At 36.8% G+C, this 20057-nt stretch overlaps 1 protein-coding gene across 3 annotated transcripts in view; it reads left to right on the top strand.

Moving 5' to 3' along the window:
* Nucleotides 1-20057, top strand: part of FRYL (FRY like transcription coactivator) — a 262440-nt gene that overhangs the window by 119867 nt on the left and 122516 nt on the right. For all 3 annotated transcript variants that reach the window (XM_039241070.1, XM_039241072.1, XM_039241069.1), the window contains exons 5-7: nucleotides 9976-10029; nucleotides 13244-13383; nucleotides 14233-14329. In XM_039241070.1, coding sequence (XP_039097001.1) covers nucleotides 9976-10029; nucleotides 13244-13383; nucleotides 14233-14329 — 291 coding nt within the window. The remainder of the gene's footprint in view (nucleotides 1-9975; nucleotides 10030-13243; nucleotides 13384-14232; nucleotides 14330-20057) is intronic.

Below are 20057 nucleotides of genomic sequence, written 5' to 3'. Positions count from 1 at the left end.
ACTCATGAAACTGTGAGATCATGATCTGAGCCGAAACCAAGAGTTGGACACTTAATCGACTGAGCCACCCAGGCGCCCCACATTGTACACTTTAAATATATTACACTTGCCACCAAAACCCATAGAACACCTAGGAATAAATCTAACCAAAGAGGTGAAAAATCTATACAGTGAAAACTATAAAAAGCTTATGAAATAAATTGAAGAAGAACCCCCCCCAAAAAGGAAAAATATTCCATGCTTCTGGTTAGGAAGAACAAATACTGTTAAAATATCAATACTACCCAAAGCAATCTACATATTCAAAGCAATTCCTATCAAAATAACACTAGCATTCTTCACAGAGCTAGAACAAACAATCCTAAAAGTTGGGATTTTAAAATGGAACCTGAAAAGACCCCAAATAGCTAAAGCAATCTTGAAAGAGAAAGCCAAAGCAGTAGCATCACAATCCCGGACTTCAAGCTGTATTACAAAGCTATAATTGTCAAGACAGTATGGTACTGGCACAAGAACAGATACTCAGATCAATGGAACAGAATAGAGACCCAGAAATGGACCCACAAACGTATGGCCAATTCATCATTGATAAAGCAGTAAAGAATATTAAATGGAATAAAGACAGGCTCTTAAGCAGGTGGTGCTGAAAAAACTGGACAGCGACATGCAGAAAAATAAACCTGGACCACTTTCTTACACCATACACAAAAATAAACTGAAAATGGATGAAAGACCTAAATATAAAACAGGAAGCCATCAAAGTCCTTGAGGAGAAAGCAGGCAAGAACCCCTTTGACCTCGGCCACAACAACTTCTTACTCAACACATCTCCGGAGGCAAGCGAAACAAAAGCAAAAATGAACTATTGGGACTACATCAAAATAAAAAGCTTCTACACAGCAAAGGAAACAATCAGCAAAACTAAAAGGCAACTGACAGAATGGGAGAAGATATTTGCAAATGACATATCGGATTAAGGGTTAGTATCCAAAATCTATAAAGAACTTATCAAAACTCAACACCCAAAAAACAAATAATCCAGTGAAGAAATGGGCTAAAGACGTGAACAGACACTTCTCCAAAGAAGACATCCAGATTGCCAGCAGACACATGAAACGATGCTTAACATCACTCATCATCAGGGAAATACAAATCAAAGCTACAATGAGATACCACCTCACATCTGTCAGGGTGGCTAACATTAACAACTCAGGCAACAACAGATGTTGGTGAGGACGCAGAGAAAGAGAAAGAGGATTTCTTTTGCATTGCTGGTGGGAATGCAAACTGGCACAGCCACTCTGGAAAACAGTATGGAGGTTCCTCAGAAAACTAAAAATAGAACTACCCTATGACCCAGCAATTGCACTACTAGGTATTTATCCAAGGGATACAGATGTGCTGTTTCAAAGGGGCACATGCACCCCAGTGTTTATAGCGGCACTATCAACAGTAGCCTAAGTATGGAAAGAGCCCAAATGTCCATTGACGGACGAATAAAGATGGGTGTGTGTGTGTGTGTGTGTGTGTGTGTGTGTGTGTGTGTACACACACAATGGAGTATTACTTGGCAATTAAAAAGAATGAAATCTTGCCATTTGCAACTACGTGGATGGAACCTAGAGGGTATGCTAAGCAAAATTAGTCAGAGAAAGACAAATGTCATATGACTTCACTCATATGAGGACTTTAAGATAAGTAACACAGAGAGAGAGAGAGAAGGAGGCACAGAATCCAGAGCAGGCTCCAGGCTCTGAGCTGTTAGCACAGAGCCTGATGTGGGGCTTGAACTCACAAACTGTGAGATCATGACCTGCGCCCAAGTCGGACGCTTAGCCAACTGAGCCCCCCAGGCACCCCGTAACCCTTCTGTATTTTAAGCCTCTACTTATCCTTCTAATCTTCCCACATGTTCCCCTCTCACATAGTGATCCTCTTCAAGCGGTACAAATCATCATAATTTTTCACATCCCCAGATTCTGATATTGTCATGTTTAATTGCTTACATGTTTATCTCCTCTGATGTGACCTATTTTGTACCAGGTCTCACTGGTCTTTCCGTCTCCAGCACCTTCTGTGGTGATAGATGCTTAGTAGAAGGTGCTTAGTAAAGATTTGTATTTTAAGTTGACTTTAGCCTTAAAGAACATTGCTGTGGTGTGTGCCCTTTGTTCTTCTAACAAAACGTAATGTCATTGTTCCAGCCAGAGTTTTTAATAGTTCTTTCAGAATAGTCTGATGCTGACTTTATTTTATTCTGTAATTTAGTAGCTAGTTTCAGAGACCTCTGCTATATAATCTGAGGTTATAAAATTGATGAATAGCGGTGAGGATTCCTCAAAATACATGTTTCTACCCCACCATTGTACTTAGAGGAAGTATTCCCTGCTTAATCTTCCTGACATACCAGGAAAACCCCCAGCGCTGTGGACCCTAGTAGCCAAGGACAAATTCTACCCAGCGTCAAGATTAAACAGTGATACATTTAATCTAATACTTTGACAGTATTTGTGTTACAGCTTCAAATTTGTTTATTGTGATTTCATTTCTTTTGCAAGTTATCCAGTATGTTTTTTGGCAATAAACAACCATCCAAGATGATTCTCCTGAGTTCTTGAATGAAACTCTTGTAGGGTCATTTTAAAGAAAATAGCATCCATGGATTGTTACATAAAAGGAGACTAGCATGTCTCATGGTCAGTCCGATAGTAAGTTACATAAAAACTTAGATGTTTTGTTGAATGGATTTTGCTAAAAGAATTAATCTACCACTAAAACAAGAATACTGGCCCTTTCACTCTCAAATTAGAAGCCATAATAAGGAGACCAAAAATTCAAAGATGAGCGAAGCTTGATTTTTAGCCACAACTTTGTTTTCATTTTAGGGGAAAGATTGGGGAAGGAATGGCCATGGGCCATCACTAATTGAAACTGCAGCTTGCAAATTACAAGCCAATACCTTAGGTCTCTTTCTTCCTAAAAGGAAGTAGATCAGTCCTGGGTAATGATCCAGGTACATTCCAGCCTCTCTGTTAATCATTCAGATTGCCAGCAACTACATAAAAGGATACAAAAAGGCTTTCAGCAATCACCTGCTCACTTAGACTTTATGTATCTGGTTTAGGCCCAGCATTTTTACAACTCTGCCATTTCCATTAATTATTGAGAATATTAAATACATATATGTAATCTACTTATGTATATTTTGAAGTTTCTTTCTCCCCATGTGATGTGTTTCCTCCAAAAGTTTTGCCTTTTCCTAGCATGTATGCTTGTTATGTTTTGCGACTCAGGCACGAAACAGATTGGAAGCCTCATGTACTTGGAGAGGCCTTTTGGACTATGGTCTTCAGTGTGTAATCCTCTGAATGAATTATCAATGTCAGATTTTTTGGGGGGTTTGTCAGAATCCCTAGAAAACATTCTTCCAGTACTCCAAATGGCAGGGTTTAGGCATAGTCACTGAAGTTCTGGGGATCTAGAGGCCAAAGAGAGCTAGCATTTCTGATATTTGGTATATAAATTTTTATTGGAGCTGCCTGTGTTCCATGTGATCTTTAACTATAGCATCCACCAGTCAGCATTTCTGTTTTGCTCTTTCCCAAAGAGATCAGCCCCTCTGTGGAAAGCTGGAGGTGGTCATCTGCTGGGCAGAGCTGGTGAAGGGAATGAAGGGGGGACTGTGCTCAGTCTTTCTTAATCCTCCAACCAGCCCTCTTGTTTTTAACTTCACCTTTACCTCCACTTTCACAGTACTGAAGTTCTCTAAAACCTTTGGGAGTTGCAAACTATTGACTGGATTATCTTTCCTTCGCCCAGTGTGGCAAACTCACTCACATCCCTCCTGCTGTGACTCAGATGTCATCTCAGTGGTCCTTCTATCTAAAATCTCAACCCCATTGCAGCCTCCTATCCCGAAGTCTGTCTACAAAGATAGATATTTTAGTTACTCTCTCATTAGAGTTTTAGCTTCAGGAGGACAGGGATTGTTTTCCAGTTTGCTCATGGTTGTGTCTCCAGAGCCTGGAATACTGCACACTCAGTAAATAACTCCAACGCATGAGCAAATGGCTGCATGGATAAATAGCCATCCTGACTTTCCCCCTTTCCTAACGAGGACTCACTTGGCGGGGTGTGTTAGCTGGACTTTTCCATCTGCTCTTTACCTCCTCTCTCATTCTCTCTGCCCTTTTGGCTTTAAGTCTTCTCAAAATTCTTTTCCTGTTGTCTTGGTCAGTTTTAGAAGAGAAAGGAGGGTATATGTGTGTTCATCATGCTCTGTTTAATTGCAGATTATTGGAATATTCCAGTATCATTGTTATGCTCCCAAAATCTTTTCAGTAAACACTCTTGATTTTCCTGGAAGCTACGTGTTGCTCTTGGTACTCGATACATACACTAGTTGAAGAATCAAATCAGAACATGAGGATGATGAGCCTTAGAATCATTATCAGTTTTTTATATTATTATGAAATAATGACATAAGTGGAAATAGTTCTAAATTTTGTGTAGTAAAAGTAATGACTCTTCTATTCTGGATCAAGATAAACACTGTCTCCAGGTTTTAGTCCATCATTTTCCATGTCATCTGCTGCTTTTTTGTTAAGCACAAATGAGAGATCATATATATATATATAATCAAATAGGTTAATTAAATTATTATATATGAAATATATAAATATAAAATATTATATATTTATATATTATTTATACATATGAAGTTTTTTAGTACCTAGATATTTTTAACAGTATAAATTAGAGATTGTTCTACATTAGTCTATATAAATTTGTCTCCTTTTTGGTAGTTGCATATTAGTTTAATAATAGAATGCACTGTATTTTTTTTTTTTTTTTTTTTTTTTGCTAGTCTCTATTGATAGGTAATTTTCGAGTTACCCTGATTTGGGGCTATTGTGGAAAAAAAAAAGCCATGGTAAATGTTCTTGTGCAAAAGTCATTGCATACATGTATAGGTAAATATAGAGAGTAATATCTGTTCTTTAATGGTGATGTACTATAAACATTTTTAAATGGTTCATCATTTAAAAATCTCATATTGAAAGACCCTACAACTGCTTGAGAAATGATGAGGGCATTCTCAATCACACTATAATTAAGTTGAGAGGTGAGTACAGAGTTCTTGATTAGTAATTCATATTTAGTGCAGTCCACTTATACTTTTGTACTTATGGTGACTTGAGTATCCTTTTGCATTCAGAAATCATTTCTGAGTTCTTCGTATGGAAAAATAGCCCCCCTCCATTTCCTGTTATAGGGAAAGCCTCAGTGAGGATGTCAAATCTGTAGAAATCTTTGAGGGAGCGTGAGTTCACCGAGAAATAAAATATGTTTCATAGAAAACAACATCGTGTTTCTGAAAAGCTTATTGCTGTCTTTTATTTGGCTTGACCGTTACTCTATTGCATACACGTGCTCTGTGAGTAATAAACTACTTCGATCAACAGTTCTCAAAATACTACCAAAGACCTTTAGACTTAAAACAGGGGATCAAATGAGTGAAAAGAAGCCGCTTATTGTCACCCTCAAGCCTTCATCTTAAATAAAACAGTTCATGTTAAGGGCCCTTTGTCTCACTATTTTTCAAACTTTTAGATACTTTCAGAAAGAGTGTTCTATAGTAACTTGCTACGGGACTTAGTGTTTTCCTTAAACTTTAGAGCTGCTTGGGGGTATATATTGTACAGAATCATGTTGCTTGTAAATGATAAGTGGCTTGGTTTAAGAAATAGAAAACTTGTTCTGCAAGACAGTTACCCAAGTGTGCTTAACCTTTGAGGGCCCAAGTGCCAATGACATGGAAAAAACCCATCCCTATGGAGAAACTAAATTGCCATGGAATTCAGGTGTTTTCCTGATCCCGTTTAATTTAGTTAGACACCTGTTTCTCTGACGCTTAGATTGGAAAGTTTTAAATTTCAGTGCCAAATATATTTATGGGTTTGTTTTCATGAGGATTAGCCATAAATGACAGAAGGAGAGGAGGGTCTACTGGATAAAGAGGCTTCAAAATGTATATATTTCTAAATTCTCATTTCTTTCATAGAAGGAAGAAGTTTGTTTTTCTATGATACATATTTAATATTAAAATGGAATAAAAAAGCATAACAAAGAGAGTTTAGAAAATCATCCTAAAAATCTCAACAAAACAGTTGTCATATATTTGAACATAATCCCAGCTACCCCCTGTATTCAGTAAGTAAGTTAGGGAAGTATATGTGGGTGGCCAGCAATGCAAGTAGGTAGGAAGACTGACCAAAGAAATCAACACTGTCTATGCTATTTTAAGTTAAACTAATTATGTTAAATCTTGTTTGAAGTAACAGAGCAAAAATAAACTAAAATGATTTGATTTCTGAATTTCAGGTAAAGGTTTCTGTTACAGAGAGAAGAGTTCTTTTTTTTTTTTTTAAGAAAGAGTTTACTTAATTTTTTTATGTTTATGTTAGAGAGAGAGAGAGAAAGAGCGCGTGCATGCGTGCATTCAAGAGAGGGGCAGAGAGAGAGGTGGACAGAGAATCCCAAGCAGGCTGCATACTGTCAGTGCAGAGCCCCACGTAGGACTCTATCTCACAAGCTGTGAGATCATGACCTGGCCGAAATCAAGAGTTGGATGCTTAATCGACTGAGCCGCCGAGGCGAGGCAGCCCTAGAGAGAATGGTTCTTAAGAGATCTTTAAAATTCAATGTAAAGAAACAAATATCATACACGCATACCTGGAGGGTTGGTGACAACTAGCTTTGAAAATGAGGAAATTAAACCACTTAACTTCTTTATAGTTCATGATTTTGATTAGTTACATTGTTTTTCCTCATTTTACAACGTCTGTTCTGTAACCATAATTTTCATGGTTGTGTTATCATTATTCTGTAATTACACGAATTTGCTGGATACCACCAAGTACTGGAAACTCAAGAACAACCCTCAAGTTTAAAAATGAGAAGTAATCTTCATTCTATGTAGAAAATTCACAAAATAAAAATATGTTAATGGTACCACTACAAAACAACCTATTATCTGTTTCTTATTACTTATTCTTATTATTTATACTTGTGGTGGTATATATATTTCTAGAGCTTTAAATGTATTTATGTGTATATACCATCATTTATACATTTTCTCCTTTTATAAGTGTATTATATCTATTCTCTAATTAATACATTGAGAAAAATTTCCCAATCTACAAATTTATTTCTACCCGTGTAATACTCTAAGGTGTAGCTACACCATTTTTTGATGGTTGCTTTGATGTTGCTTCTTATTTTTAACTGCTTAGTTAATGGCCTTCTATATACCGTTTGTAAATGTGGGCACATTTCCCCTCTCGGGACATAGTCTTTCCTTGGATCAAAGAGGAAATAAAAAATGATGTTTTTATGAGTTCGGATTCTCCAGAGAAATAGAACCAATATGTGTATAAAGAGATTTATTATAAGGAATTGGCTCACATGGTCCTAGAGGCTGAGAAGTCCCAAGATCTAGAGTGGGTAAACTATATCTAAACTATATTTAAAACTCTTGAGGACCCAAGGGAGCTGGGTCCAATCTGAAAGCTGCTCCAAGAAGAGCCCATGTTTCAGTGAGATGGGGGGCAGGGGGAAGTAGGTCTAGACTGATGTCATAGCTCGGGGCAGTAGGCAGGAGGAGTTCCTTCTTACCCCAGAAGAGTCAGCCTTTTTCATTCTCCTCAGGCCTTCAACAGATTGGATGAGGCCCACTCACATTAGGGAGTCTCAGTCTAACTGCTTTCAGGTCACTCTATCAGTTGTTCATTCCACCAATTCTAGTGTTAATCTCTTCCCAAAACATCCTCCCAGGCACACCCAGAAAATGTTTAACCAAATATCTGGGTATCCTGTGACACCCAGTTTCTTTTCCCACTTGCAAACACGTGTTTATTTTTTTAAAGAGGTATTCTATATTATTTAGTAGCTTGTGTGTGTGTGTGTGTATGTTAGTGTGGTATGCACCCATTATACCTAGATTATTCCATTTATATATACTGAGTTTTGTGATTCTTTTAAAAGTCTTGGTATTTTATAGATGTATATTAATAGAGGCAGGCTTTTATTTTTTCCTAATCTTGGCTTTTGCAAATGAAACTGTAGCGAATATTCTTTTTTTTTTTTAATATTTTTTATTTATTTCTAGGAGAGAGAGAGAGAGAGAGACAGTGTGAGCAGGGGAGGGTCAGAGAGAGAGGGAGACACAGACTGAAACAGGCTCCAGGCTCTGAGCTGGCAGTCAGCACAGAGCCCGATGCGGGGCTTGAACCCACAAACCGCGAGATCATGACCTGAGCGAAAGTTGGATGCTTAACCGACTAAGCCACCCAGGCACCCCTGTAGCGAATATTCTTATATGAATATCATTTTGCAGATATGTGACTGTATAAGACAAATATTTATAAGTGAAATTTTTCCTGGGTCAAAGGAGGTGTGCATTTCAAAACTTTGCCAAATATTGCCAAATTGTTTTCTAAGGAGATTGTTACCTATTTACATATTGGCATCATTTGAGAGTCCTGTTTAGTAGTAGGTAACTTGAACACATTGTGCTCAGACTTTTGGAGGTCTTTGGAAGTCTAATAGGTAGTATTTGTGTTTTTAACTTGTCTTGCTCTTGTGAATGAGGTTAAATATATGAACAGGTATTTATCAGCTATAAACAATTCCATTTTGTCAGCTGTCTGTTGATTCTTTGTACATTTTTCCCTATTGGATTATTGGATTTTTTTCCCCTAATGATCTGTAGGAACTTTTTGTACATTAAGGAAATTGTACCTTAGTCTAAATATCTATTGTAGATATTTTTTCCTATATTGTCATTTGTTCTTTTATCACATTTGTTTTATCACCCATATACTTTTTCATTTTTTTTATATGTGGTTGTTTGCTATTTTTTTGTTTTTGTTTTTTGCTTCTGCATTTTGTTCATATTTAGAAAGATCTGAGGTTGTTTAAACAAAACAACTACCATCATCTAGGACTTCTTTTTCTTCTAGGGTTTTAGTGATTTTATTTCTTACATTTAAACTTTAAAACATTTAGTATTCATTGGGGTAATGAGCCTGTCTAATATCTCCTTCTGACAACTTAATTGTCTCAATACCATATGTTAAGTTTTCCATCTTTGCCCCAGTGTTTAAATTTCTACCCTTATTAGTTTCCCATGTGTATTTGTTTGTGTTTTCTTTACTGATATAGCATTCTACTGTGTTTGAAGTTTTTCTTATTCCTAATTATTTCTCCATATGAACATTGTAAAAAAGGTTTCTGTTTTTAGAAATGGATCATGTTAAATTGAAGGAATTTAGGGAGCCACTGATACCTCATGTGGTTGAGTACATAAACGTTAACTGTTGGCATTTCTCAAAATTCATATCTAGGCTCTCTTCTTACTTACATCTTTTTAGGGAAATGACTTTGTTTTATGAAGTTGGTTACTTTTTATACACTGATGACTTATCAATTTATATGTATAGGCTAATCTGTTCTGTGTCCTTCAGCCACTTATTAGGCAACATCTTCTTTTTTATGGCTTATAGGGACTTCAAACTCAACATGATCAAAATATATCCTTCCACCCAAACTTTGTCTTCTCATTGTGTGACTACTTTCAAAGGACGGTACCACCATCCATCAATCTGTGCACAAACTGGACACCTAGGAGTCATCGCCAATATTTCTTTTCTGTCTACTGTGGGCACCTCCCCTTCCCCAATCATATGACTTATGGCCACTTTCTTTGGAGGCTGTCATGGAGAGAGCTCTGCCTCTGGAGCCATACTGCAGGGTGTGAATGCTAACTGTGTCACCCTGGGCAAGAGGGAGTCTTACCTTTGTTTAATCAAATCTAATTACAAATGAAAACAAAAACAAAACCAATTGATGAATCTACTTATCATATATAAAATTTCTAATACTTTGTTTATACATTTTTTTTTAAACCCATAGGAGAAGCCATTGTCTAGATCTCTTCAAAGAGGTGAAGATCTTCAGTTTGACCAGGTATGCCAATTTTAGGGGAATATTTTTTCCCTCAAGGAAACTGTTCATCCTAACAGTCTGGTTCAAATATATCCAAAATTATTTTATCTTGCTTAGTGATCCTTTATATCCTTACATATTAGATTCAGTCTGAAATTGGTAGTATTTTTTAATGTTTATTTATTTTTGAGAGAGAAAGCAAATCAGGGGAAGGGCAAAAATAGAGAGAGAGAGAGATAGACAGACACAGAATCTGAAACAGGCTCTAGGCTCTGAGCTGTCAGCACAGAGCCTGACGGAGGGCTCGAGCTCATGAACTGTGAAATCATGACCTGAACCAAAGTCAGACGCTTAATTGACTAAGGCACTCAGGTGCCCCTGGTAGTTTGTTTTTTGATAAAGCAAATAGAATGAACTATGAGCTGTGCACTTGATCGGTTTCTGTTTATTTAGCATCTTAATACTTTTCATTGGTAATTTCTTTACTGTGTCCTTTTGAAATTTTCTTAAAATGTTTCCAGCTACATACAATTTTACATAATAATGTTTTACCTTTTAACATTTTCTTTTTTCCTGTTGGCTTTATCAGAACCTTTAAATAGAACATTGATAGCTAAAAATGAGTGTGATAGTCCTTTAATGTTAATTCTTTCCTCTTGCTGAGATGAAATGTTTGATCAAATGTTATTTTTGTCATTATTATGTTTGTTCAAGAATTATTTTATTATATATCGATTGTTTGCAAAAACCAATAACCCAGACTAGTTTTCTATTGGTATGTAGTATGCCTGTGATACTTTTCTCATTATTCTGTATCTAGGAAACAGACATTAATGTTCATCATATTAGTCAAATTGACTAGATAACGATGACTGGTTAGGATTACTTGGTGGAGACTTAAAAAACAAAATATTGTTTCTGGATTCCAGCCCAATTCTGAATGAGAATAATCAAGAGCAGGGCTCTGGCACCTGTATTTTATAATACCTCCCTAGGTGATTCCGATGCGTATATTTAGTAAACAGCCACTGGCCTAAGAAGAAACCATAGGTAGGAAGACTATTTCTCTGTGAAATATTAAGATCATCTTATATAATGCTTTCCAAGACATAATGTTACTGCAAAAGGTATTAATTATTAGTAATTATTACCTTTTATTTATCCATTAATCTGTTATTTTAAAGACTTTTAGATTATTCAGGCCTTAAATTCACTAATGATAATAAATGTGTAATCAGAATTTGAAATCCTATTAAACAGTGTTTCAAGGGATATTTCCATTTGCCTTTTTATGTAAATGATTAATAAAACTTTAAATGGTCATGCCTCATAGTTCAGTCTTTTGTTTTTGCAGTAAAAAGCCAGGTGTGGCATAAACTAATATATATTTATAATGGCAGATGGTATTTTATTGTTCCTTCTTAGTTATTAAAAGGATTTCCTTTGAGTGATAACTGTTCATTGTCAATAAAATAAAATTTGAAAAATTAGTTAAATAAAATCTTGTTTTTACCTTAGTGAACTATATTAGAAACTATTTGCCTCTCAAATGATGCTAATTATAAATAAAAGCATGACTGAAGGAAGGCTGATAATGAAAAAAGAGCCTATATAATCAAATAGTCTGTTTTATTTTTTAAACTATTTTCCTAGATGAAGGACCTTTTGAAGTTATATGAAGAATATAAATATTAGGAAAAGTAAATGTTTAATTTGTAGAGGTATCAATTTATCTTCATTAGCTGACACTTTCTATAGTCCTAGACCTGAACAAGATCTTGAGTATTCCTGCAACCCACCATTTTTTGGTTAAGAAAAACAAAGCGAAGCATGTTTGACTGTATACTTTAAAATATTAATTTTATGAGCAATGAGTTGCATCAGATACAGAAATTATAACGAGAGATTTTCTTTTTCTTTTTTTTTTTTTTCTTTTGTTCGAAATCCTCCAGAGGAAGAGTGACCTCAGGGGCTTCTTGCTAACAGTCACTGGTATGCCTCTTACTACCACTACAGGAAAGCTGAGTTCATTCATGCAATGAATCTGATATTCACCTGGAATTTAGATGGTTTCAGGGATGCTTCCAACTGAGTAGCAGCTGCTCATCCCACTACATTTATCTTTACGCTGTCCACTTATATAGTCTCAGTTTTAAAAGCTTGTTTACAATGCATTTGTGTTTGTGTTTATATTCTAAGCTTTATTAAAATTTTTTAAAAATATTTGTTTATTCTTGAGAGAGAGAGCAAGAGCAGGGGAGGGGCAGAGAGAGAGGGGGCCACAGAATCCGAAGTAGGCTCCAGGCTCTGAGCTGTCAGCACAGAGCCTGACGCAGGGCTCAAACTGACAAAGCACAAGATCATGACCTGAGCTGAAGCCGGACGCCCAACTCTCTGAGCCACCCAGGCGCCCCTATATTCTAAGCTTTTAAAGCTTGTTTCCAATGCATTTATGTTTCTTTTCTAATATGTGTCTTTGTGGGTATCACAAATTAATAGTGTAATTATAATTGTTCTGCATCATAAAGGTACAAAGTAGACTGGTCCTTTCACACGGTTCTAACAGAATGTAGTCTTCTTTGTTCCTACCTCTTTTCATTCATTCTGGTGACCGTATTTACAACATTCTGTTCACATGAGCATGGAGGAACGGGCCAGGGGGAAGGAAGCAGGTGTGGTTTTCTCATGTTATGTGTTCTCCCTGAGGTATCCCTCTGTATAATCAGTGATGTTACTGAGGTCATGTTTTTACACATGAGAGTCACATATGGAGGCAGGACAAAGGTGAAAAGCTACTAAGCTAAACTGAATGGATGTGGTAAAGTTAAATAGTAGGTGAGACTTAAGCCCAGTTTACTTCATTACTTGGATAAACCCTAATCTTTTTTTTTTTTTAAGTTTATTTATTTTGAGAGAGAGAATCTATGAGCAAGGGAGAGGCAGGAACAGAGGGAGAGAGAACCCCAAGCAGGTTTCACGCCAGTACTGCACTGACAGCAGGGCTCAAACCATGGGACCATGACCTGAGCCAAAATCAAGAATCGGATGCTTGGTCAACTGAGCCACCCAGGCGTCTCGCTAATCTTTTTATTTTTATTTTAAAACACATTTATTGCATTTGAGTTACCATGTTTATCCTCGAAATGTTAATCATTTCCAAACAATGGCTAATAGAGTTAGGAGTGTGGTACTTCAATGATGTATTTTATCTTCTGGTGACATCTTGTGTTTTCAGTTGATAAGCTCTATGAGCTCCGTAGCAGAGCACTGTCTCCCTTCCTTACTTCGCACCTTGTTTGACTGGTACAGACGCCAGAATGGAACTGAAGATGAATCTTACGAGTACAGGCCTCGATCTAGCACAAAGTCTAAGGGGTAAGTGGCTCCTTTTCCACTCTTTGACCTAGAGTTGAAACACTCTCGGTGAAGGGGGTAATAGTGTTCTCAACTCAAGATAGTTATTGTTTGATTTCTGAGCAAAAACTTTGATTCCTTGTGTTAAGGGGAAGGATAGTCCATACCTAACCCTAAATCAAGGGATGGTACCAGCTAAAGTAGGTGCCACTCCTCAGTCCTCACCACTGGGAGAGTCAGCAAAAATGAATTTCAGGAGCGCCATTTCAGTAGTTAAAGAAGAAGTTAAGACCATATTCAGAGAAGGTCCCGTTCACATGGTTTGTGAAGGGAAGCAGCTGTTGTGATACAGGAGGACTTCCAGAGGCTGTATCATGAGACCATGAGACAGTCCTTGGTGCTCCAATCCCAGAACCGGTCTTTCCCCTCCTTCAGATTTGCCAGGGACGTATTGGCTTTGCATGAAACATCTGTTCATGTTCAGGAGAGGGTCCATAGTTTACAATCAGCCATTTGTGAGTTTTCAACTTAGATATGCTAAAAGTTACCTGGCACTGAGTTTTCCCCAGAAGAGTTACTCCTTTGGTTTCAGTCCTTAATTTGAAAATACTAATCAAATATGGGGCCATGCTAGATTTTCTAAGTAATATAAAATATTTTTCTGAATGATGGGTTTAATTTCAGACAGATACAGTAATGACGTGTGTTTATAAATACTGTACAAAATATGGGATAAGAGAAAGAAAATGAGAATATGTAATTACATACATTGGGTAATTTAAAAACAAATTGTACTAACAGTAGCTCACCAATAGCTCTTTTGAAACTTACGGTCTAAAATGCAGTCCTAATTTGGGGTTCTTGTTGCAGGGATGAACAGCAACGGGAAAGAGATTATCTTCTTGAAAGGAGAGACTTAGCTGTAGATTTCATTTTTTGTTTAGTTTTAGTCGAAGTTCTAAAGCAGGTAAGAAGCCCTTTTGTTTCTGCAGAGTCTGTGTTTCTTATTCTCCTTTTGCCTCCCTGTTTCATGTACCTTATTTAGGATGTTATGTCTACAATTCTGGTCCACATTAACTGGATTTCTATAATTTAATTACACCTCTTTCATTGCCTTGGGCTTTCATGGCCTGTACCTATCGTTTCTGATTCGTTTTACCTTTGTATGCCATCGAAGATAGGTCTTGTTTGCAAAATTGAGCTGAGTGGAAATTGTGTTAAATGTGGGCTTTCAGCTGTGAATATAGTCTCTCTGCTATTCATGTACTTCCGTCTGCTTCCAAAGGATTTCTCTTCCGAAGCCTTCAAGCCTGTGCTTCAACGTGTAATCACCGTGCACTTCTAGTTGAGGATTAGGGGCGGTTTGACATGGGTAGGACCCAACTGTCAAGTGTGAATGGTTTTTGAACAAGTGATAATAAATTTTTTATGTTTGAGCAATGGCTATTAGAATGCTGGCATTGTTCTCATGCTGTGCTCATGAGCTTAACGTCTGAATGGCATAGACAGTAAAGCCATAAGCATATAATGTCTGGTATCGTGTCTATTTTTCCTATTCAGAATCAGGACAGGTATTTAAATGCATACCCCAAAAAACTATTTTTTTGTTTTATTTTGTTTACTAAAGCCTACTACTTTGTTTAAATGCATGACAGTATTTTTTTTAATAGTTTGTAGTCCTTAAAAAGTTACAGATCATTCACAGATGAGCCACATATTTCCAGGCATGCACATTGTGATGTTTTGAAAAAAGTTAGGTAACCTAAAAGAAAAAAACACACACACACAGTTTGCATATGACAGGTTTGGACAGGGAATTTTGTTTTTGTTATATAAAATGGAATCAAATTTATAACATGGAAACAAGCAGCAAATGTAAGATACAGAAGTTAACTATTTTTTGACATAGGCAACATAAAATTATTTGAATTATGTATTTCTTTAGACTTTGTTTTTATAACATGTGGAAAATTATTGAAATCTGAATATCTGAAATAAAAGTTTTAAATAGGAAAAACAGAAAACTGAGTTAATCAGAGGTGAAAATCACTTTAGTTACTTTGTAGCTTTCATAAAGGCTTTTTACCAGATGGTAGGAAAGAAATTTCCTCAGTGAGTTGTGCTAACAAGCCACATTTGCTTTCTGTGATCCAAGACCTTGAGGCAAAAGTAACTAGGGATAGAAGAGCTAAGGACCAGAACCGCCACTGACCGTGGATGGACTTTGCCTAGGACTCACAGTGGTTGACCTCTAGCATCTTTTGTATGCTGACTTAGGTCATGTGAGTGCTTTGGGCCAGCATTTGCACTTCTTTGCTTAATTAAATAGTACAGGGTTTCTTCTATAAACAGGTGAATTATAAACTCCCCATGACTTACAGGACCTTCTCTGATCTGGCTCCATTATGCTCTTTCTCCTTTGTTTCACAAGACGTTCTTTGGTTTGCCAGTCAGTCTCTCATCTGAAAGTTGCCCCTAATTGTAATTTTAAAATTGGGTGCACAGACAACCCTCTCTAGGTTTTTCTCTCTCCTCTTCCCCCCTCCTCCCTTGTTCTTTCACCTTCTCCATTGTCTTTGTCTTTATCCTCCTTCCTTCCTCCTCCTCTTAAAAAAACAATCCAGATAGGTTTTCTAGTGGAGAAGACCATAAGGATTATAAACTTAACGACATTTTTTCATTGGGCTTAGTTTTTCAAGTCCATTGCAGAAAAAGCCCTTCAGAACTGTGGTTCACATGGACTGAGAGTGAAAATAAGAACTACAGAAGCTTTAACAGCTCATCTTTGGTTCTGGTTCCATCACCATATTGTTCCAACCCATAGTAGTAGCCTTTCCACCGGCTCTTTTCTCTCTCTTACCAGTTTCCTCAAACTTTCATTCAGTCGCACCCAGGAAAGAATAAAATCTATTACAAAGAACACAGCCATACTTTATTTATGAAAAAAATCTTACATAGGTCTTTTTTTCCCCCGAATAAAAGGCAGATCTTTTTAGCTTCTTCAAAACTAATAAAACCCAAGAAAATGAAGTAAAAATCAATAGAACTTTCTGAAATATCATGACAGACTAACCCAATTTTCTACCATGTCAAAGTGATGTAGGGTTTAATAGATTCAGAGGCTAATCAATGCAGTATATCTTGAATTTAATAGGACTTTTACTTTTGCCCCACATAGTAGACACATATTAAAACGTGACTCTGTTTTATATGATGAGGTGGATGGTCCCAGGAGAAGACGTGGTTGGGCCAGTCTTGAGGAAGAATAGATATTACTTACGGGGTTAGTCCTTGACCTCATATATTACAAGTTTTTGTTTCTTGAATAATTGGTCATGTCTTCATGATGCGTAAAAGGCTCAATATCCTTGTATCAGCTGGTCATTGTAATAAACTGGGAAACCTCCAAGGCAAGTGTTTTCATCCCAGCTCTGTCATTTCCTTGCTGTGTAACTTGGGCAAGTTATTAGCCACTAACTCTTTCCTCCTCTGTAAAAGAGGGAGGATAATAGAATCATTTTTGAGAAGCATGAGTGTTAAATACAGTAATGCCTGGGACATGGAAAGTGACCAATAAATATCTCTTATTTTCATTTTGCAGATTAAGAAGTAGTCTTAATTTGGTGACTCGCTGATGATTATCCAGCTTGTTCACCTTGTTACTCCCAAGTTTTTTCTCCTGTGAATAATAAAAATATTCTTCTTGGTAAAATCAGTGATACAGAATTAGGTGAAATGGGCAGCATCTTGAAAAATTAAAGTTTTAATCATAACATGTTAGACAAAGAATTGAGTTAGTATAAATGAGATGACATTGGTATGATTCACTGTGAGAACAGAATGAATTCAGGATGATAGAGGACTGGTTTGATTTTTTTCAAGAAAATCAAACGTAATTTGGGGGTCATGGCCAACTGCAGATTTTAGCGTGAGTACCAAAGGCTTTCAAATCCACGATAAAAGCACGTTTAAACAACAACAGAAACGTTTAGAAAGTGTGAAGTAGTTTTCTTTTCATTTAAACTTTAGTCAGACATGTACTCATTGAAACAAATAAGATTGGGAAATTTGGATTGTGGCCACTGGCAACTCTTGGCTTAGTTTTATTAGTGCTGTTGTGAAATATCAGAAGATGGAGTACTTTTCAGATGTAACATTAGCATCTTGGACGTGGATGAGTATTCCTGAAGGTTCTGTGGTTATTTGTGGGGTTTTTTCACACTGAATGTATTCCTTCCCCCCTTTGCATTGAGGGCTGACCATTTAGGGAATGAATGAACTTCGTTGACTCCCCAGTATCTAAATCTTAACCTGATTTTGTTGTTTTTCACTTTCAAGATGTGATAAAAGCATTAAAGTTTGGGAGGTGGTGGTGGGAATAGCCTTGGAATAAAATGTGGCTATTCTTTATTTTTTTAAAAATTTTTATTTATTTAATATCTAAAGCAATGGGGGCTTGAACTTATGACCCCAAGATCAAGAGTTGCATTCTCCTCTGACTGAGCCAGTCAGGTGCCCTTGGGTATTCTTTAGAGCCTACTTGGGCATATCCTTCTTGAATGTTGAGGTTAAGTTAGAGCGGCTTCTAAAATCACAGAAATGCCAAGATCTGAAAAAGTCTGGATACTGTATGTGGGAATATTATCCCATGAAAGGAGAGCTTTTTCTCTATAAACTGAAGCAGGATTCTTCCCCCGACCCTTGTCACCTTTTTTTTTTTTTTAAAGTTCATTTTGGGAGTATTTTTGTTATTACTGTTATTGTTATTGAAAATAAGAGCTGAAGTAGGGATTTTAAAAATGTGCTTCCTGATCATGTTCATTCTTAAAATGTTTAGAGGTTGTGCTTTTTTTCTTCCAAAAATTAAAGATCTATTTTTTCTTTCTGTTTCTGTGTTGTTGGTTTTTTTTCTGGCTATAATATGATAAAATTGGAAGTTTTTCTTTCCTTATGTGTTTCCTTTATGAAATGCATTTTCATATATCAGAAACTAGGCACACAGTGTATTCTAGAGAGGTACACACCAACTTCTGAACTTCAGTTCCCTCATCTGTGAAATAAGGGGCAAATATCTACCTTGTAAGACTAAGTGTTAAAAATAATATTTATAAAAATGCTTAATTAATACCTGCCATGCAGACATATAAACAGTGTTGATGGTGGCGACAGTGGGGTAGTAAGTAAGAGAGTACACAGTGTGGCTAAGTAGTGTCCCTAGCTGTCATTGTTAGACTTCAGGCAGAGCTAGACCAAATAAGACTGCTTAGGAGAATTCATAGGTTTAAGTTAACTAGTATTTCATATCAAAATATCCCTGTGAGGAAATCAATATGGCAAAACCACAACACAGCACAGTAAGTGGAATATAAAAAATTAGATCACAGAAAAGGCAATGTTGCATTATTGCAAGGTCAGTGAAATGTCTGGGGCCAGCCTATGTGTCTAGCACCATGAATTGTGGAATAATTTCCAGAAGTCAGGCCAACTGATCCAAGGATAGCCTATTCCTGATCTAGAGTTTGGCATCACGTGGCAGTAGATGTCTGCACCATTTTAACTCTCAGTGGGTAACCACATGGCTGTCTGGGATGTATGGGACAGGCGCATTGATTATAGTCATGTTTTCATTACCTTAGGACCTATTTATGGGCCCAACTGAAGGAAGATCAGGCTGGGAGAATATATCTGCCTCCCTGCTTCTCAAATGGGCCCTCATTTCCTGCCATTTTTCCTTCCCAGGCTTTGCCTCAGTATCTCCATCCTTATATTCTAGTCCCTTCATCTACCCTACATTCTCAGAAGGTAACAATTCTGACCTGGTCCCTTTTAGAGATAGAGGAAAAGGTGAGAGGATGAGAATCAATCTCCAATGGTAATATACTCGATTGTTCTCTCTGGGCTAGTGATTATAGGGTTCCAATCTTTTGCGTACATTTTATAGGTGGGGAAGTAGAAACTTCCTCTTGGTTCCATAACCAGTAAAAAGAGAAGCCTTGGTTTGATTCAACCAAACCAAAATCCATGGTCTTTCTATAATCATTTCTCTTTCCATATTTTTAATGAAGAAAATGTTTTGTTTTTTTGTATAAGGGTTTGATTATGTATAGTTTGTGTACAGTAAATTCATCAGCTTGGTGTGGGTGCATGGAGCACTTGGGGGTACTATTTTGAGTTTCTTCTTAATATGAGATAATAGTGATGTCCTAAAAGGAGGTATTCAGAGTACCAAATAAAAAATGGTCATGCCTCTACTTAATTGATGAGCCAATATTCTGAAGTTTCTTTATCAATGAGACATGATTGTTACACTTTCACAATGATGTGTTTGCCTACAAAAGAGTCAAAAGCTTCTTACAATTATATGTTCATAAAGTTCCTACTTAAGTATCTCTAATTGCTAAAGAAATTCTGGGCTTAAAATTTAGTCTTCCACTGTGGGACAAAGGTTAAGAGTATTCTTGTAGACTCTTGAATTCTTGAACCTTACTGTGTAGAATAAGTTCAGTTTCTGTGCAGTTAACATGGGATGTTCAAATCTCAGCTTCTACCAACAGATGAATAAACTTCTTTCCTGTATCAGCAGGCTGCTATTTTTAAAAGGTTCATTGAGAACTAAGAAAGGTCGGGTTTGGATTACAGCTGCTTCCTCACTTAATCCCTGTTTGATTTTGTGATGGAGCACATTTTCTTCAAAT

The sequence above is a fragment of the Hyaena hyaena genome, unplaced genomic scaffold, assembly GCF_003009895.1.
Source record: "Hyaena hyaena isolate Hyena2069 unplaced genomic scaffold, ASM300989v1 scaffold_187, whole genome shotgun sequence".
NCBI lineage: Eukaryota > Metazoa > Chordata > Mammalia > Carnivora > Hyaenidae > Hyaena > Hyaena hyaena.
This window is presented reverse-complemented; position numbering and strand designations above follow the sequence as displayed.